Source organism: Apteryx rowi, unplaced genomic scaffold (assembly GCF_003343035.1).
Source record: "Apteryx rowi isolate R43461 unplaced genomic scaffold, aptRow1 scaffold_19, whole genome shotgun sequence".
Lineage (NCBI taxonomy): Eukaryota > Metazoa > Chordata > Aves > Apterygiformes > Apterygidae > Apteryx > Apteryx rowi.
The window spans coordinates 4,954,079-4,974,692 of record NW_020448196.1 but is presented as its reverse complement, the minus strand read 5'-3'; the positions used below and the strand labels follow the sequence as shown (position 1 = coordinate 4,974,692).

General features: G+C 52.0%; 1 protein-coding gene across 1 annotated transcript in view; it reads left to right on the top strand.

Moving 5' to 3' along the window:
* The first annotated feature begins 242 nt into the window (after positions 1 to 242).
* The window catches only part of KCNT1 (potassium sodium-activated channel subfamily T member 1), an 82,683-nt gene continuing 62,311 nt past the window's right edge, over positions 243 to 20,614 (top strand). Inside the window, exons 1-2 of the mRNA XM_026062078.1 lie at positions 243 to 394; positions 17,191 to 17,370. Coding sequence (XP_025917863.1) covers positions 243 to 394; positions 17,191 to 17,370 — 332 coding nt within the window. The remainder of the gene's footprint in view (positions 395 to 17,190; positions 17,371 to 20,614) is intronic.

The following is a 20,614-nucleotide window of genomic DNA, read 5'->3' as shown; positions in this document are numbered from 1 at the left end:
GGGCAGCCCCCCCCCCTCGCTTCAACCCGCACCCGCCGCCCCGGTTTTCCGTCTCCTTCCCCCGCGCCGCAACTTTCCGCCACCTGTTGCGGAGCGGTGGCGGCATGCGGCGGCGGCCGGACGCGCGGTGATGGGCCGCCGGGCAGCGGCACGGCCACAGCCCCGCCACGGAGCCTCCAGCGGCGCGGGGCGCCCATGCTCTGCTCCGCGCCGCCTCTCCCGGCGCCCGCGCCGCCGCGCCGATGCCTTTCTCGGGCGAGGAGCGGAGCCTGCAGGGGATCTATAAGCCGGCAGCGCAGCAGCCGCCGGGGAGGGCGGCCGGCGGTGGCGGGGCCGTGCGCGCCGAGTGCTACACCAACCACACCTTCGTCTACGACGATGGCAGCTCCCGCAGGTAACCGCGGGGCCCCGGGCGGAGCGCCCCCCCGGGCGGAGCGGGTCCCCCGGGCGGAGCGGCCGCCGTCCCCCGTGGGCTCCCCCGAGCCCGCCCGGGCCGCATCCTGGGGGCTGCGGGGCGCCCCGGGGCTGGGGGAGGGCGGAGAGGCTGTGCCCCCCCCCACCGGGGCTGCGGGCCCCCGGGAGGAGCCGCGGGGCTGCGGCGCCCCCGCTCACCCCGTGTTGGCGGCTCCCCACGGGGCCGTGCCGAGGGTGGCTGTGGGGCGCCAGGGTCGGCTGCTCCCCTCCGCCCTGGGCTGCCGCAGCCCTTCCCAGGCCCCGTCTGTGGGGGAAGTCTCTGCGGCGCTTGGGGGGGGGGCCCTCTGCCAAGGGGGTTTTGCAAAGGCTGTTGCCTGCCGGCAATGCCCAGGTGCCCCCGAGCCTTCCCCGCTCGCGCCACGGGCCGTCGCCGCACCGCTGCGGTGGCTGACGTGGCTTGTCACAGGCCACGCTCCTGCTCTGAGCAGTTTTTATGCCGAGGTTAAAATGCCCAATGCAGCGGAGTAGGAGCGAGGTGCTGTGGGGATCCCCAGGAGCCGACGCCGCTCGCCTCCCGAGCCCGGGCAGCAGCAGCCGCCTGTCTTGCCAGGTCTCAGTCCCCTGGGAGGGGAGGTGCGCTTGCTGCTGATGTGTCCCAGCTTCTGCTGATAGCTCCGTTGTGTTATCATTGATCCCATTATATTTACTGGTGCAGCTCTTCTGACTGTCACACTCATCAAATGTCAGCTTAACTGGGCAAATGAAGTGTGTGCATCAATTCAGACTTGGCAGATGGAGACCTTGGCTGGGTCTGTGCCCTGGGCCTCTCAGCGGTCGCATTCCTGTTGGCTGTCTTTTGTTTTTGTTTGTTTTGTTGTTGTTGTTTTTCATCTGCTCACTATGATTTAGGGAGACCATCTTTTATTCCTAAAAGACTGATAGAAAAAGAAGGAAGAATCTACTCAATAAAATCTCTAACTTTCAGAACATTGCCACTGACTGGGAAGTTGGTAAAATTCTTGAATATTGGTTCTTGTGCTTGAATCCCTCATTGTTTCCTCCCCTGCATCTTCTCTGCTGGAGGCACGATGTCTGATGAGACCAACAAGCCTTGTCGTGCCTCAGGAATTGGGACCGTCTGACTCCTGGAACCGCCACTCGGTTGCCTGTGTAGGGTTTGACATGTCAGGATGGCTGCATGCACCAAAATCCATTCACCAAACCCAGTTTCCTCAATTTGCACCTGTACTTTGTGTGTTTGCAGAAATTATGTCCTTGACTAGGTTTTCGGACGTGTCTCGGTGCATGCGAGAGAGAGAGAGAGAGAGATAAGACTGTTAGGCTGGGGACAGCAGCTTACGGAAGATTCGGACTCTAACGTTACAGGAAAATTGTGAGTGGCTCAGCTCAAACCACAGAGTTATTGCTCCTTGTTATTTATACTGCAGTGCTGCTCAGTCTCATTTATCCTCACCTAACACAGAACAACGACAAAATCCTTGTCTAAAGGTCTTCCCCCCTGCCTTTTTCAATCAGAAAAAGGAACTCTGATTTTTGTTGTACAGCTCACCACGTTTCTRAGCCCCTCTGGCTCTGAAGAGGTTGATGTGCCGTCGCTTTCCATGGCTCGTCTCACTCGCCTCCACTCACAGCCCTTTTGCTGCTCTTTCAGAGAAATTGAACCGGCTGGTTTAAGCTGTCAGGACTTGGCAGGGTTTCCCATAGCTGCCAGCTTTCCCAAGCTCCAGCTCTGTGTGGCCTTGATCTCTAATTCACTTTTGCAGTGATGCTATAGCTGAAGGATGATACGATCAGTGGGAACGGTCTAAAGAGCAAGAGGCAGAAGCAGACGGAGCAGTGTGTGCCACCTCCTGCCCGCTCTCACCAGGGGCCCGCGGGGTCCGCGAGCCCTCCCGGGGGGTTTTACCTCTGGTCACTTGCTAAGACCACGGAGGCAGCAACCTCCTGGTATTGAATCCGAGTTTGCAGGCTGATGGATGCAGAGTGCCCAGGGGAGAGCAGAGCTGTCTCCGCTGCGCGCTCGGGCACACACTCGGTGTTGTAGACAAGCGCGTCTGCTGCCAGCGTGTGCAGAAGGATGTGGGAGCCTGAATATGTTTGAGCTGCAAAGCTCTACAACATGTTAAATGTACCTGCAGCTAAACATCCGTGTTCAAGGAGCCTTTGGCTGTGCTGGCCCCGTTAAAACAACCCGAAGCCTGTATTGTTCCCCRTCCTTTGCAAATGTAGGCACGACCTGATAGCTGGTGAAGAGGAATTCCATCTTCTCTCTTGCCTGAGTGTGGATGCGTGTGTGTAAATATCTATATGCTTTCTCACGGTCCTCTTTATAAGGGGACAATTGTCCGGAAAGCCTCTTCCAGGCAGAAGGCAAGGAATTAACTGTAAAAGCACTTAAAAATATGTTTGGAGAAAAAAATACACATTTCTGGCACCCAGAGGGTACAAATAACCTAAATTTTACTTTCCTCCCTCGTGGGAAATCTGGGTAAATGTTTCTACAAGGAGCTAGTCGGTTATTTAGAGGAATACAGGATTTCCTCCACGCTGGAAACTCTGCTTCCTCTGCCTTGCCCATGTAAGGGCACTCTGGTAAGGAGCAGTGATGAATGAGCGGCCATATGGAAGGGCTCATGCAAAAATAGCTGCACAAGTAAGGGGGCCTGCGAGAAAAGCGGAGATGTGCAAGAGGAGACGTGGCTTTTCCCTCCGCTGCCTCCTGTAACTATGGCTTATTTAAGAAGGAAAAAGGTGAAACGAGAAGACATGCACGTATGACAGCCGGAGAAGGTATTTCGGGAGCCTGAGTCTTTGCGTTAGACGTATATGCCTTTTCTCAGGTCTGTGTTTTTAATGTCTCTTGCAGGAGATCTGTCTGCCTGGTAGATAGTGCCACACTGCTTAGGTTCAATGCTAATATTTATACTGGGAGTAAACAAGAGGGGTCCCGTGTCGAACTGGGCTGGCTCAGGTACCTCGCTGCGGGTTTGGGAGCGGGATGCGGAGAGAAGGTGGCTCCCGGCTCCGGCCGGCGTGGCGGTTCCCGCACAACCGCTCGGGCTGCCGAGGCTGGGGGCTGAAGAGCTGCAACCGGAGAAGTCCGTTAGCACCGCTAACGCGGCACCTCTGCGGCAAGTGTCACTGCTGGCGGTGGCCTGGCTCCCTCCACCTTGTCTGCAGGCAAAGATGTGGCGCCAGTGCGCGGTGCTTTGTAGCACTGTTGTTTTCACTTGTTTGTCGTGGATTTGGCTCAAAGGCTGTGACGGCTGCCCCGGCTATGGGCAGAGATGCGGTGCAGACGCTAGTCGTTCCCACTTCGGCTGCACCACCCCGCTTCCGCCCTCGCTCTGAGCTCTGCCCTTACGGATCCGAAGCGGCCGGCTCTGTCTTTCTCTGCCCTCTGTAGCGCCTTGGTTTTGACAGGGCCTGCGCCACGGTGGGGTCTGCCCTCAACGCGCTTAGACCCGGCAGCCAGGAGGGATCGCACTGGGATCGGTCCGGGAGCCGGAGGGATCGCACTTCCTGTCCTCTGGAATCACAGYGAGATTCGGAGCAGTGGTGGCTAGGTAAAAAATGCCTTTAGGCATTCCCTGCCTCCCTGGTCCTTCCTCCCTTGGTGTCCAAGGCAAGCTGTTTGCCTGCTCTCCTTGCTGGAGCCGAGGCCATCTGTGGGTTTCCAGGGCTCTGGCTGTATGAGGGTGCTTGGGAAGGCTGATCTGAATCCACTAAGGATGCGAATGCAAAAAAAGCATCGGTTAAACTGGATTCATGCTCAGTGTGAACACTCTCCCAACCAGAACTGAAGTGGTTCTCCAAGGCTTCTGCTACACTTCAGATGTAACAAGTGAACCTTCTCGGTTTAGCACGAGAACAGTCCCTGTAGTTAAGAACCAGTAATTACCACTAAGTTTTTGATTTTCTGGAAATGAATGGGAAGATGCTTCTTTGGCAGAGTTTGCACTGAACCAGACTCTGTAGCTAATTAGTAACCAATTCTCCTAGGCAAGATTACTGGCTTAGACATTTATCAGCTTCCAAAAAGTCAATCTTGTGGATTGCAACAACTGTTGCTTTGGTTGGCAATGGGATCTTGGCCTCTCTGCGTTCCAGGCCTAATTGCAATAGAGAGCCATAAAACTACAGGGACGAACACCCTGTATTTTTGGAGCATTTATGTAGCGGAGATAAGAAGAAATTCTGCTCTTGTTTTCCTCAGCTGATTAGGAAAGGGAAGCATGCAGCCCTGGCAGGAGACGGAAATTCAGGGTTCAGCAAGCCTGTCAGTAGGCGGTGTTGCTGAAACTGCCGCAGGAGAGCACCCTCCGGTGCACATATGTCACTGGGAAAAGATTTCTGGAATTCCCCTGGTATTTCATTTAATGAAGGACATCCAGGCAAGCTAAATGTCCTCATTAGAAAAAGCTGTTGGGTTCTAGCATGGCTGTGTATCACCCTTAGCTGGAGAACAGCAAAGTAGGTCATTACCGATGTTCATGGCTCTTTCTGCTATGCAATAATATTTACTGCATCTGTTTGAATCCTTCCCATTCTCCATCGTGACCTCTTCCCGGCCTCCACGCCTGGTTCCCAAGTGCTGCACGAGATTTGTTTTGGAGACCCTTAGTGTTGCTCTTGCAGCGGTGCCAAACTGTGCTGGAGTGTGGAATGTCTCATTCATCCTTCTTGTGAATAAAACAGGCAACGGCCACACTGGTGTGGCCACAGGTGCCTCTGGCTGGGGGTCCTCTGGCGGTGGCCAGCGGCAGACATGGAGTACCGAGCCGTCCTTCCCGGGGTTGTGCTGCTGCAGCTTGTGGCGGTTGTCAGACTGGGATCCCGAGCTGGAGGTTGTACCCGCAGTTGTGCTTCAAGGACATGGATGGATGCCTCCTCCTAGAATTTGTCTAGTGCCTCTTGAACCCATTTGTATTTTCTGCCTCCACGACAGGTTTTGACTTCCCYGGTGCAATTGTGTGAAAACGTGTCATCTGCTGCCCTGCAGTTTCCCCGCAGCTCTTGCACTGCGTTCCCTGGTCATTTGGTCTGATTTCACCTGCCTCATCAAGTCTCTTTCCAGGCTAAAGACTCCTGATCTACTTAGTCTCTCCTTGTACAGAAAGCTTTACACCCCATTGCCATGTCTGTTGGCCTTCCCTGTGCCATATCATCTTTGAGGAGGGGAACCAGAACTGTATGTGGCTCCCCTGTGGCTTTGGCCTGTAGTGTAACAGCCTGCCCAGTTGGATTCTGTATTCTTTTCCTAATTGTTGTTTTTTTTAYTATTATTWTTTTTTAATTGACCACTGCTGATGCTCTGCTGTTGACTTCATGGTACTATCTACAATGACTTTGGCTCTTTTCTGAGTGCTAGTAGCTAATTTGCAGGCCTTGTGGTGTCTGAGGAGGAAGATGATTTTTCTCTGTGTGGATGATGATAATAATTTWTGATGATTTTTGTCTGATGCTTTATCATCAGGTTACTCAGTATTGTAGGATCCTCCTGCAGCCCTTTAGAGTCAGCTTTAGGTTTGACTGTACTGGATAATTTGGAATCATCACCCTAATTTCTAAATCCACTGACTAGCAGAGAGCCTTGTGGAACCGCACAAATAATGTTTACTCCGGTGTTCCCCTTCTGTTTGTTTCCTGTCTTTTAACCCAGGAGATATCCTGCCTTTTGTCCCGCTGCATCCCTRGTCGGGCAGGTAGGTTGAAAAGCCTGCCTCTCGGGATTTATTTCTGTAAGTCTTTGTATCCCTGAACAGTATGAAAAGACTCTTTCTCCTCCCACGTCTCTCTATTATTTTCTGCTTTCAATAGAAAGGAATGTTCTACAGGGGTCTGAAGCTCAGAGAAGTTTCTCGTCCTCGCTTTGCCCCTAGCTGCTTACAGCCATTTGGGGTTGTGCAGAAGGGAGAATTTTCCAAGCAGATCATTAGCAAGAATTAGCATCTCCCTGATCTTGCTGCCTTTTTCTGATGTGAGCCTGAAAAACATTGTGCATTGGCAGATTTGGCAGAGCAAATCACAGCTCCCCGCTTGGGGCGGGGGGGAGTGGGACACCGCCAGGATCCTGTGCGKCGGGATAGCAGATGCCCTCTCGGTTCATGTGAGTAATGATTCTGCCACAAGCTCTGCTTTGAGTGACTCTGTTTGTTGATCCTGATGAGAGCTGGGAACAGTTAGCATTTTCCTGCTTGCATCCCGTAATTGACCAAGATGAGGGTTTTGGCTTGTTCCCAGGGTAGGATGGGTGGGATTGGCCCCAGGTGTGCCTCGTTTGGGAGGGAAGCCCTGGGAAAGACCTGATTGGGCAACAGGAAGAGGCAAAGGACCTTTAAGCCTCAGTTTAGCTAGAGCTAAACTTTTTTTTGTCTCCCAAGATGGAGGAAGGAGGTCTGCCTTTGCCTGCAAGAGAGTGTGCTGACCAGAAGGAGGTTRTGTTGGATAGATAGTATTTGTAGGGGCCAAGAAGGTTTTTCATGGGCCAAGACCCACTTGGCTTTCTGGCCTTCCTTCCAGTGTCAGCAGCTGGAGAAGGAACCCCAGGGATAGCTGTTGGGTAAGTCTAGAGCAGTAAAAGGGTGATGYGTGTTCCCAATGTGGAGCAGGGTCTGAAAGGGCGCAAAGCCATGGGAAAGAGGGCACAGACCCCTGGGTCTGGTGGGGGAGGTTCCTTACTTGGGGGTCTCCAACTTGTGGACGACAGGCCACCCTGTAGCCGGGCTGTGAGCACGGCCACAGTGAGATAAGTGGTAACTAATGGCAGTAAGTAAGCGAGGTGCAGAGACTTGCTGTGTTGTTGATAGGAGTAATATTCCCCTTCTTGGGCAGGTAGTAGTAAAAGGGTTGGCCATTGATTCCAGGAACCGAGCAGGAGGTTGTGACAAGTGAATTTCTGTCTTTTTAGTTTAATAATCTGTTTAGGTTTAAGTTTGTTAGCAGTTGGTTGGCATGAATCGCAAGGCTGTTGTTATCCCTGTGTGCAGTAGCACCCCTATCATTAAAGGCCTGGTGATTTCCCAGCGGATTCTGGTGTGCAACAGCCTGAGAAATCCCCAGCGGGGTTCACGGGGGCCTCGCAGTGACGGAGCGTTAGTGAGGGATCGTTTTGTACTTTCAGCAGCGTTTGGTTTCGCAACCTCGGGAACGATTCTGCTTTGAAATGAACTCACATGCGTTCCCAGGCCGCCTCGCAGACCCAACACTGCGATAAGGACAGAGGGTCATGTCCTTGCAGGGGAAGGGCTGGGTACCCGGGGGAACCTGCACTTCAGCATCTAGCTCATATAAGGAAGATTTAGTTTAATGTTGTAATCCATAAATAGCCCCGGAGATCGCTGGGTCAGGAATTTCCCCGCTGGGTTAGCGACCTTGGCTCAGCAGATGTTTTTCAGGTTCTCACCTCCTTCAGCGGTTGGCCACAGTTGAGATACGGAGACGTGCTTGTGGGTGTGCGGTTGCGTGAGCGGCTGTTCCTGAGGGTGTCTTCTGCAGGAAGGGCCCGCTGTGAGGGTGGCTCACTCTGCTGGAGCATGGTGCCACTCTGCCCCACGTGTGGATCTGGGCTCCAAGCGGTGAGGGCTCAGCGTGGACTTCGGTCTCCACCTAATCTGCGCTCTATTTGCATATTTACACAATAGACTAAAACGGCTGCAAATGGACCATTAGGTTCTATTGTCTGGCTGTCATTCTATTCAAGAGTATTAAGCACTTGCTCCGTGCTGTCATTAGCTTCACTGTGGAGGCTGGAGCTTCGGCTAATGATTCAGCAGTGCATTGGGAAGGTGGCCTGCTCCCGCGGCGCGGCTCTCCCTGGGCGTCTGGGAGAGGGTTCTGTTGCCGACACCGTGCTGCTCAGGGTCTCCTCGAAATCCCCCTGGTCTGGTCTTGGGTTGTGGCTTTCCAGGGCAGAGGCTGTGTCCGTGTGCTTGGCGCACAAGGGCGTCCTTTGGGTGATGGACACAACGATGCTTGCCTCAGCCAAGCACCCAAAGACGAGCAGCTCAGGGCCAGAGATCCTGAAATTTAATTCTTTGGCTAATATCTTGTAAAGCGAGACACAAGCGAGAGCTTTCCTTTCTAGCCTGGCTTGCAAAAGCAAAAATCCTGAGAATTCAGTGATGCCTGAAAACTGCTGGGCTTGGAAACCGGACCCTGGTCTAGTTCCCTGCACCAGCCATGCGAAACACTTCCCTTCAGCTTTATCTTTTGGTGCTAGCAAACATGGCCAAGCACAGATCAGGAGACAAGTGCCTTTTCCCTCCAGGAGGCTCTTTGAGAGAGGCCCAAGCCTGTTTACCGCCTGCCAGAAGTCAGGGGATGTTTATTTGAATCGCAGCGTGTTGGCATGACGGACTGTCCCGGCCTCCCCTGCCTCCCTGCCCCGGGGTTGTTGAGGCTTTGCAGTCTCCCGGGGCGCTGGGCTGGGCTGTGAGCCTTCACCTCGCTCCCACGCCCTCCTTCCTCCGTGCCCTGGCTATTGCGTGTGTCCGCCTGGAAACTCGCCTCCCGCGGGGCCTGGGGCTGGGCGCCTGAGCAGGGCGGCGGGGCCGCGTGTCGCCTCTCTGCCCAGTCCTCTCCCATCTGCGCCAAGGCCCTGGGCTGATGGAGAGCTTCACGTGGCCTTTCAGCCACCGGCACGGGACGAGCTGCCGGCACTGCCAATTCCCCTGTCACTCACGTGCTTGATGTGCTGTGTTTTTCTGTTGGGCTAAAACCGTGAAACGACTCCTCAGTGGGGCTGGTTTTGGCTTCGGTGAGTTTTACCCTGTTGTATAAACTGTAAATGTGCATCAGGCCGGAAGGGAGCGAGGATATGTAGCGCTGAATTGTTAATACAGGGTTGTCTAATAAGAAAAATGACTCTGAACCTGGAAGGTACAATTTATACTTTTATCTTCTAGAAAATAGCATTGCCAGCAGGGGGAACATTTGTGGAGGTTTGCACTGACTCATACTTCCTGTTAATTTTCAACACGAAATACACAAAATGCTAGTTTTTCTCTGAGGCCTGTGGTGCTAAATTGCCTCTGGATGTATAAAGCTAAGCAACAGATGGATTTTTTTTTTTCCAGAGGTCTGAGCAGTTCTGTAGAAGTTTCGAGCAACTGCAGCCCCTGACATAAACATTTCCGCTGCCCACAGATGCAAATTTGGATTCAGGAGTCCAATCTGGGAGACTAAGCAATGCTTTGGATATGACCATGGGGCTGTTCAGAGCCCTTTAAACTCTTTGAAATAAAGCATTAAATCCCTGACCATCTTACAATAACAAGAAGCTGATAAAACAATTAAATGGAAAGGAAAGCAGTTGGTTATGGACACAGAGAAATGCTCATGAAATAGAGAAAATGATCTTTTTAAATTTTATAAAACACCTATCTTTCCCTGTTTCCTTCTTTCTGTGTCAAGGTCAGTGCCTGGGTCTGTAGTGTCTGCTTTCTCAGACAGGTTCTCTTTTCCGTACGAGACGGCACAGTAACTTTGCAAGTTCATTAGTAATCTCGTCAGCCTGGTTTAGTCTGAGCCGTTTCCCTCCGTAAGTGCTCATTTCAACACTGCTCCGCACGAGTGTGGCAGGGGGAGGCTCTTCCCATGCATATTCCAGCATTTTTATTTCCCACTGATTATTTTTAAGACTGGGAGCTGTTTTGGATGCCATGAATTATCACTTGGTTATGCTGAGACTTGTGCTTAGAAAACGGAAAAAAATGTTCTTTATGTTGTACTTTGGGGGAGAAAAACCCAAACCGAAGGCTGCCGCTGGCCCCATGCGTGCGCTTTTCCCCCCATGGAGCTCCCCAGAAGGGCTCTYGGGCCACACGTTGGTGCAGATCTTGTGTCGGTGGCTCTGGACATGTCGATCTGGGGTCCAGGAGAGATTTCTATGAAGGACACTGAGTCACCATTATCTCTGGGAAGGGGGGATAAGGAGCTTGTCCTCCTCTTCTGACATCTGGAGACATGAGTAACAGTTACCGCAGGCGTTCGGGTGCTGTGGCACGGCGGCGTGGAAGCTGTGCGAGTATTCACATAAATCCTTGCGAGAAAAGCCCTGTATAAGAGCAAAGCTCTGTCGGCCGGAGGGGGTCACCTGAGGCTCAGGGCAGGACCCATCCGGAGCTGGGCTGAGCCCAGGGGTTGGTGTCTGGGTGAGTCTCCCGTGGGCGCCTCAGCACGTGGTCTGTAAGCCCCCGTGGCCAGGGCCTGCTGCGGGTGCAACCCCAGGCTGCCRGGCAGCGCGCGGACACAGTGGGGAAGAGGGGATCTCGCCGGGGATCCAGCAGAACCGAGCGTCTTGTAGCCGAGGTGATAGGTGTGGATGAAGAATGATCATATTGAGCTGAGTAATATGTGAGGTTCACTTCTTATGTGCAGTCATAACTGCAATTCTTTAAACATTTCAAGCTCTCCTCTAATAAAGAGCCGGTGGGATCGCTAACGCTGGGATACGCGTCGGCTGCGGTAACTTCAGGGCRTGTTCTGTTATCATCTTTGGGCTTCTTTTCTTTCCTCCTCTTTAATGAAAGCAGGTTSTGCTGAGAAGGAGAGAAAGCCACAAGCATTTCAATTGCTCACTAGATGATAAAATAATGCCTGAACAAGCGCTGAACAATTTCTCCCCCTTCTCCAGTATTTCATACGCTAGTGTGGTTTTAAGATCTCCTGCTGTTCTACCCACTAAATAGGCTTGGGATGCAGGGGAGCAGGGAGAGGTATTTCCTTGCCTCTTATTTCAAGATTTTGGGTTTTGCTTTCCCCCACGGTGAGTGATGGGTCGCAGGTGGGCTCCGGCCAGCAGTGCCAGTGCGTTGGGACCAGCAGCTGCCCCAGGAGGTGAGGAGTTTCCAGGCTCTTCACCGMGCCGTGAARTGCACGTGACTAATGACAGCCTGGRGCGTTCGAGCCCAGYGGCAGGCGAGAGCCGGGCTGGACTCGCCTCTGTGGGTGCTGCAGGAGCGGGCTGAGCCCAGGTGCCTCGGCGCTGGCGAAGGCAGAAGAGCATCGCGCTGAGCCGGCGCGCGGGGCCTGCCTCTCCCAGGCTCCCTGGACTTCCTCTGGCGAGGCGCTCCCCTTGTGCGCGTGTTCGCACGCGTGCGCACCCCTCTGCCCGCTGCTTTCCTGCCCTGCATGGTCTCTGTCCTCTCCGGCCGTTCGGCCTGGTGCGTCCTGCTGCTGTGCCAGCTCGCTGCGCCTTCCTTGCCGGGAAACCCGTGCCAGCGCAGGTGGCAGTCGCGTGTCACTGACACGGGAGGGGGTGCCGTCTTCCAGGCCAGCTCGCAAGAAAGAGCATGTGTTTCCCCTAAGCACTTGGGCCATTAGGAGACCCCACAGGGATGTCACTCAAAAAAAAGGGGGGGGGGAATAGCTGTAACCCAGTAACCATAAGAGCTGTGGGAGGAGAAGCAAATAAATGATGATTATATATATTTTAATAAATACAGAAAATGAAAGGGCAGAGTTTCCTGAATGGCTTTGTTTCCCAGGGAGGCTGGGGACAATGAAGACTTTGAGAGCCTGGCAGCTGCTGAGCTCGTCTTTACTGACGGGACCAGAGCTGGGGATGGGCCAGCAGCTCTACCCACGCATGAGTCGTGGGACCTGGTCCTTCTTGAAGGGGTGGCTGGAAACAAAGGTGAGGAGAAGGAAAGGGGATGGGACTTCCCTTCTGCTGGRCTCTGTTTGAAGGGAAAGTCAGAGGCCGGAGCGATTTCTCATTTGAAATGGCTGTTGGCTGGCGGGGGGACGTGGGGAGGGCAGGGAGCCTGGGGAAGCTCTGCAGCGGAGCCAAGAGCACGCTGCTTGCCATCAAGAGCTGGCTTCAGAGCGCCTGTTCGCGAGGGTGGAAGGAGGGCACATGTCCCAGCAGATGAGGGCTGGCTGCCAAACATCAATCAGCCTTGGAAAGGACCTTGCCCTAAGGACCTGGCTGGTGTCCTTCTTGGAGCCGGGAGAGTGGCAGGCTCCATTCCCTCATTATCTGGCGTCTCCGCAGCTCAGGATTGAAGGAGGACGGGCGTTTCTGTGGCTCAGAGCGATAGCAGTGCAGGGCTGGGCTCTGCGGCCATGGCTGGTGGGGGCAGGAYGTGGCAGAGTGCTTGCTGTCCTCGGGGCCCTCTGAGCATAATCTAGACACAGTTGCCCTATGAGGGGTTTGCAGAAGGCCAGGAAAGAACAGTTCAACAGCTGGAGGCTCCTGTCCCACCAGTGCCCTCTTTCTACCTGGTAGGCTGCTTTTTGCAAAGCCACAGTGACAGTCGGACCGCCTGTTCATCTGAAGCAACAGGCTGTGCTGCAGACCCAGATGTCTGCCATCAGCAAGGGAAGTATCAGGCCCTACAGCTCTCTTGCTCCATCGTCGCTCCCGGCAAGGGGCTGCTCTTTCTATACTGTTAGAGGGTGCCAGGAGCCAGCAGCAGTTGGCTAGTGCATTACAGTATGCACTGTACACTGAAGTGTGAGGAAAAATGGCTTTGCTTGGGCTGGAGATGTTGCGACTGGACACTAGGATCTCATTTTCCTGGCTACGCATCCAGAGTCCCTGGTTACTGGGGCAAGGATGGAGCTGGGAGAGAGCTCCCAGCAGGACCTCATTCCTCTGGCTCCTTTTATAGCACCGAGCAGGGAGAGAGGAGGGCCCTAGACTGTATGTTATGCGAGGATTTGCCCCAGATGTAGGGTCAACTGTTTCTTCTCTYCATCCCCTAGAAGGAGGAGAGAAAGGGAATTCTGGGAGGTTCTTTAAAAACCTTTTGGTTCCCRCAGTCCCAGGGGCATCACTGAGAGCTTTGGAGCTCCCGATGGTGCCTGGCAGGTCAGAGCAATTGCATCATGGCATTTGCAGGTACCAGAATGGGGGGTTATGGGACCTGTTAATAGCCCTGGGCAGTGTGGGCTCGCTTTGCGATCCAAAGCAGTGTCTGTGGCATGTAGCAGGCAAGGAAGCACAAGAGGAACTYAGATTTCCTTCCTCATCACTGTTATATATAGTTCCCCCTCCCAAAGATAACAACAGAAATCCTGAAATGCGTGGTAACAAGCKACCAGCCCTTGGCGTTTCCCCTGGGGCGAAGCTGTCTCTCGGGCGGTGAGAACCTGAACAGGCTCTGGAGCGCTCTGCAGAGCGCGAGGAGTGTCGCAGAGCACCCCGCGGCCAGGCGCTGGCACCGGCAGATGCATGGGCTATCACTGGTCTGCTGCGTGTGTTTTCAGTCTCTGGAGACCGTGTCGTCAGCAGCATGGCTTTTGTGTGTGCCCTGTTTTGAAATGCAGCTAGGGAAGAGCAGGACTGMGACCAGCCCACGCCTGAGAAATCTTACTGAGGAAAACCAAGGTTGGTGCAGCTCTGAGGCTCCTGGCAAAGCACCTTCTAAGGGGCACCTGTGTTTGCTAAAATAGGAGATTGACTGTGTCTGGCTCCAGTTTAGCAGTAGGAGAGATCCAAGGGAGATCTTGTCTGGCTCGTGCTCAGCTTGATCCCTGTTTCTCTGTTCCCAAGACGCTGAGCAGTAGGGTAAGCCCCTCGAGGCGTGCTGATGGCTGCTGGGGAGCTGGCCAAGCTGTCGGGAGGCAGTGTCGTAGTGAGGAAGTGGAAGAGAGTTGCGATTTCCATATGCCGATTACAACGTGCATTTTTAGTTGTACATGGTTCTGGAGAAAGGAAGGGAAGGCAAGATAAAAATAAAGCTGCAGTCCTGTATTTAGCTATAAATCACTCTGGGATTTTTTTTCAGTAGTATTTGAAGACTGTGCAATAAAAATTCTTGTTCATGAATTTTTTATTTTATACCACCAGTGCTTGGAAGAACCAGCTGGATTTTTGTGGCGTCTCTGTAGCTCAGAATTCCCTGTGTTTGGGGAGAGAGGAGGGTTGCAAAATCTTTATGCTGATGTAAAGAAATTTGTGTGTGGTGCAGTAGCATTTCTTTCTAAGACAGTGGTTGTATCTTAAAGTCACTGTCTAATAAAKACGTTTTCAGCAAATAGGTGTGTACAATATTTGTCTTACTTATTTGCTGAACCTTCATCTAAAGCTGGAATAAACTAATGTGCCAAATTTTAAAATTTCTGAATGATCTTATATGCAAGAATAAAAGAATATATTCAAAGCTTAGCTCGTACTGTGGATATATGAGAACAAACTTGGATGCAAATACATAGCAGCAGTTGTGTTTCCAGAGATACTGATATCATTAGATTTTTTTATTATAATTTCTTAACACTAATGAAGGATAGCTGTAAATATTTGCTTTGTTTCACAAATTTGACACATGATCTGAGGCCAAGAGAGATTGATTAATTGAGGTAAAAAGAATCACATGGAATTTAAAAAACCAAAGGTTTTACACTTAGAATAATTGTGTACAGGTATGAGCAGCCTCAGCTCTCAGCGGGTACAGAATAATTTTCCAGAGCTCRGTCCGTGACGAAGCTGCCTGTCTGAACGCTGGGCAGTGAGAGCCGTGGGCAATGCGAGATGCGGTGGTAGCTCTATGGAAAGGTGCCCTTTCCATGTGGCAGTCTGTGTCTGTAGCCCTGCAGCCTTAGCGGTCTTTCCTCTAGGAGAGACGACAGCATGCTCTTTTAAACGGGCACTTAACCATCAATGGAGTTTACTGTGCGAGACAGTCTCCTTCAAATGGATTTATAATTGGAGGTAGGAACCTGATCCCCCATTTTAAAATATGAGTTATCGTAAGAGATTGGTATGATTTCCTCCCCCTTCTCCCCCCAAAAGTCCAGTTTTAGGATGTTATCTTGGCCTCACAGCAGTAATAAATCACATTTGGGCCAGCAACTTTGCTGGAGGTAGCCTGGTGAAATTATCTTTTTGATGTATCGTAGTTAAGCTTTAAGAGGAAAGGCTTGCTTGTGGCTTTGTTGTTAGATCAGTATTAGATCCCCCTTTGCAATGTGGGCTAGAGATGGTCAGCTAACTTTATACTTGTATCAATCTATATCTAGAAGGAGTCCTTGATTTGGCAGGAATTTGGCCTAATTTCTCTTAAAGACCAAGTTTTGGATCAATTTATATCCTAGAATAACCTCCCTGAAGCCCAAGGCTCTGCACAGATGTGTGACTCAGTGCAGAGCCTTGACTGCAGTGTGTGGATGGCAGCTAAAAGGAATTGAAAAGCTCTGGGGGTATAGAATTAAGTGGCAAACAGCAGTGAAAATCGCCCAAAGTGCTGAGACTGAGCTCAGTTATCTTCTGGGGCTGTGTTCAGCAGAAATGCTATGTGCTGGTTGCTCTTCCAGAAACTCAGGAGCAGCAGCTGATGAGGATTTTAGAGCCTAGTCAGCTGGGAAGTTATTTACATGGGTTTGAGTTGTTAAAGGTGTAAAACAGTCGGAAGACCCTGAGATCACATCTCTGCAGCATGCAGCAAAAAAATAGGTGTTGTCTTATTGCCAATTTTGTGTTAAGCTGTTGAAGCTCTTTTGCCYTTAGATAGCTTAAATGCTATGTACTGGAGGCAAAGCCATGGGAAGATGGTAGGATTTGGTCTTGTAGGCGCTTTGGGTGAGACCCTAGGAAGTGCATCTGACAGGAGCGGAGCCTTTCAGCCTTTTGTCTGCCTTGCACTCTGGAGTTACTTGTGAGGGACAAAGAAGCAGCTTACTGCCGAGGCACCGGTCTCCTCCTCTTCTAAGCCCTTCCTGCCTGCCCCACTTTTCACAAAGGGCTCATGGAATTGAAGTTACTCTGGTGGCACAAATTAATTTCACTGATGAAGCCAGGTCCTAAAGGGTCAGGACCAGTGATCTTGCCTTGTGCATCTGTATGCAGGCTTCACAGCACTGAAGGGCTTTATTGTCTTGTGAAGGGAAGTTTCAGTTATGGTTTGAAAAAGGAGAGAAAAGACAAGCTCTTAACCATCTTGAATAATGTTTTGAGAGCTGTTCGGGTTTCATCTGTCTTTTCTGTGTGGCAGGGCAGTGTCCTCAGAAAGCTGCATGTAGGTGACCATAGACAGCCCTCTCTGCGCCTTGGGTCTCACCCAGGCATTTGTGAGACCCTCTGTGCTCACAGAGACATCAGCATGCTGAGGAATGGGTGATATATCCTCCTGGCCATGCCACTTGGCAGCTGGACAGATAACTGACTCATCAGTGTTCATGGTTTCTCRTTTAATACTGGGGCTGTCCGGATGATTTAAGCGCCAGCCATCCGGAGAGGAGGTTGTGCTTATGCTTCCAGCAGTGTTACAGTGCCATCTCCTTGTCTCCCTCCCATCCATACTTTTCCTTGTGGCAGGAGGGTGGGGGGTGGATCTCGGTTTTGTTGTCAGCTGTAGATCTTTCTTGCAAAGGGTTTTATTTCCTCCCGGCGACTGGGATTTTTCATTGGCTCCTCTTATGCTCCTTTGTTTGCCTGCTGAGAAGCAAATGTCCTGTGCACAGCGCTGCCGGGCGCAGCGGGCTGCGGGGCGTGCCGGGGGAGCGCGCTCCGCGCCGTGCCCACCCCGGCGGCCCCACGCGTGAGGCCGGCGGAGCCCTGCGGCCGCCCCGTCCCACTCATGCCCCCGAGGGGAGCGCTCTGCCGGGGGGGCACGGCCGCCTGCCCCGCAATGTAATTGCAGCCGGGGGGCTGCGAGCCTCCCCTGGCGCAGGGGCCGCGGCTCGGGGCAGCGGCGGGCGCTGCGGGCTGCGCGGGGCCGGCCCCGGGGGTGGTGCCGAGGCGGGGGCGGGCGGCGGGGGCGGGCAGGGCAGGGCGCCCCCCCATTGCCGCTGCCCCCTTCTCTCCCGCAGGCTCTCGTCGCCCGGCGGCTGCGGCGGCGGGGACGGTGGCGGGAGCCGCAAGAGCGGGGTCATTCTGGACATCGCCGCCCTGAAGATGACGGAACTGGAGTCCGAGGTGCTGCCACTGCCACCCCGATACCGCTTCCGCGACTTGCTGCTGGGGGACCAGTCCTTCCAGACCGACGACAGGTGCGGGGGGTGCCGGGGGGGGGGGGGGGGACAGGGACACACACCGGGGAGATGCACACTCCGGGATGCGTACCTGGGGAGGCACTCACACCGGGGATGGGGACACGTACGTGGGACGCACACCGGGGATGGACACACACACACACACACACGCACACGCACCCCGGGACGGGGACACATAGCTGGGGACTCRCACCCGCACCGGGGGGCGGGGGGGGGACATGGCGCTCTCCGTGGTGCTGATGCCCGCCCGGCTCGGAGCTCGCCGTGGTGCTGAGGCCCGCCGCGCGCGGAGCTCTCCGCGGTGCTGACGGCCGCTTCCTTGCGTGGCTGCCTTGGCTGGTGGCGGGGCACGGGCTGGCGGCACGGGGGTATGGGCGTGCGGGGGCTGGCGGGCATTGGCATGTGGRGTGTGTCGGAGTTGACGAGCATTGGGATGTGGGGCTTGAAGGAGCTGGTGGGCGTGGGGAGGTGTATGGGTGTCCTGGGGCTGTGGACTTGAGTTGTTTGTGGGTACGCCTGGGCCTGTGGGCATGCCTGGGCCAGTGGGCTTTGGGATGTTTGTGGGCCTTCTAGGGATGGAAGACACTGGGAAGTGTATGGATATGTCCGAGAGTGTGTGGGCATGCCAGAGCTGGTGGGCAATGGGAATGTGTGGGCATGCTGAGGCTCATGTGCTCTGGGAGCCTCAGACACTGAGATGTGTGGATATGCTGGGCAGTCTGCCATGTCTGGGAGTCCCATGAGGGGTGAGAAGGAGGAAGAGGGACAGGTCTCTGGAAGATGCCTGGGGCACAGATGGTGAGATGAGTGGCTGGTGTAACTCCCTGTCACACCATGTGCAGAGTTTGGGCTGAGTGCATGCATTTATTTAGCAGAACAGGCTGGCTGAGTCTTACCTCCAAGGCTGCCTTTGCAGCAGGGAATGCTGATGGGAGCAGAGTGACTCCAAACAGTCACTGTGGATGCGGCACAATTCTTTCTTGGGCTGTCTAGGGAAATGGCCTATGTGGGTTGAGTGCCTAGTGCCATTCCTCTCTGGTTGGCAGGGATTTGTTACTAGGTTGACTGAGCTAAAGCCAAAAGAGGAATGTCATGCGTGGCAAGTGAATCCCTTGAGGGGAGCAGTTAAATGAAAAGTATCAAGAACAGCCATCCCTTCAACTCCTTTCGTATCTTAAAAATCAAGGAGCTACAGTGTGGGGGGTGTCAACAAGATTGTCATCTTTTCCCACCAATTAACTGCATGTTATAATCAATGAGAGCTGTAACTCTTGTTGAAATAAATCTTCAGCTGCTGCTGAGTTAGCTTTTGGGTAGCTGCTGTGTATCTGGTACACCTGTATAAAGGCTTTCATGCATCTGTGTTAAAAGGTAGTTCTGTTTTTTATGTACTTAAGTGTCAGACATATAAAAATATGTGAATGCGTGTTTGAGAATGTGGGATTTACCAGCGTCCTAAATAAGCAAACCTATTTGTCATTGCTGCATAGGAATTAATCCTTCTCAAAAATGAGTCTGTGATCTCAAGATTTTGATGTCTGTATTTCCTTAATAGGCATTTAAAAATTAATATAGATTTATGGCATCAGGTGGGAGTCCGATTGGAAATTCCTGCTGTAAAAACCCTCTGGATTTCAGAATGGTTGTGATCTGGATCATTTGGATAAGTATGAAGGTCACAGTTATGATAGTTTTCATTTTTAAGTATTTGGGAAGGATCTGCAATACTGAAGACAGCGATTGCAGATTGTGTGTTTATTCAGGATTCTACTGGTATTAACCATTAGTCTCCATTTTCATCTGGACTTGAGCATTCCTTATTCAGAATCTCTCTTTATTTTTAGTGTGGAGACACTCTGGATTATGCTGGCAAATCCATTAGCTTTGTTTCTCAAGATGTCTTTGTTTCACTGTTTCTTTGGTGTTGCTATTTCTAGGTTTTTTGACTTCTCTCTTCATTTAGAAAATACTGAAAATTTCACATTGTRTTTCAAATCTATGAACACGCATCTCTTATTCATATGTAGTCTGGTTGACTTAACTGGGAGTTGAGGTGAACCACTGCTGTAGGCCTTTGGAGATGTTACTTTTAGGCATCAGTTGCAGTACAAGTCATTAATGACACTGGGACCTTATAGCTGAAGCAGACTCTCCAGAGCAATCATAACTAGTAGATTATTAGTCTGCTCTGAACCAACTGAATAAGTAGCTGATTTAATCTAGCAGAAGAAAAGGGGAAAGCCTTTCTGGCTTTGCTGTGTTTATAAATACTAAGCAGCTCAGAGATCTGCTTTGAAGTGCTTTATTACAGCACTGACAGGAATGTGGCATCTTAATGCTGATGAAAATTTCCCTGCCTGAACAATATGGGGAACTGTGAATGATTAAATAGAACTCCTTGGACTTAGGGATGTAACACTGAAAGAAAACAACAATAGAACCAAGTATTCCATTTCTTTCTAGAAGCAATTCTAAAAACATTAGTATCTTTAATATCAGCCTTTGAAAAACTCCCCTAGTGTGTTAGTGTGTTGCTGAAAGTGATGAGGTTTCTGGGGTCAGCAGAAGACTGAAAGGATTAGAGGCCTTGTGGGAATCCACAATTCGCTTCTGGGGCGTTAGAACCACTTCTGCTGGAAATCTATTAACCCATCCTCATCACAGCGGATGCTGAGGAGGCGCCACCACTGGACTGAGGCAAGAGAATGAGATAATGCTGGAGCTTGAGGAGTCAAGAGCTTGCTGGAACAAGTGAATAATTAGAGAGCTGTGGTATGGCAGGAGGAGGGATTGTGTCCGGATAAGCCACAGAACTGAAAGGACTGATCAGTGAATAGGCAGGTGGAAAGCACTACAGCTAATTTACTTCTGGTTCTAGAATGTGAAAGGTAAGGATAGGCAATCTAACCAAGTAAGGCTTGCTCTTTGGCAGGCAGCCTGGTTGACATGAGAATTAAAATAATACTTTAAATACTGTATGGAAAATAGTAATAAATCAGACAGGAAGCAGATGGGAAAAGATCTGCTAGAAGAGAAAGGGGAGGGTAAATAGAGTGGTGCAGCAGAGAAAGAAGAGCCTAATGACAAGCAAATCTAGTGTCATCAAAGGGAAGTGATCGTTCCAGTATCTTCTAATTCATCTTTGGAGGCCATGAGACATCTGGAAGACTGGGTTTAGCTGTATTTAAATGCAGTGCTTGAAGTTTTTGCAAGGCAGGTTATTTAGGTTATAGAAACAGGA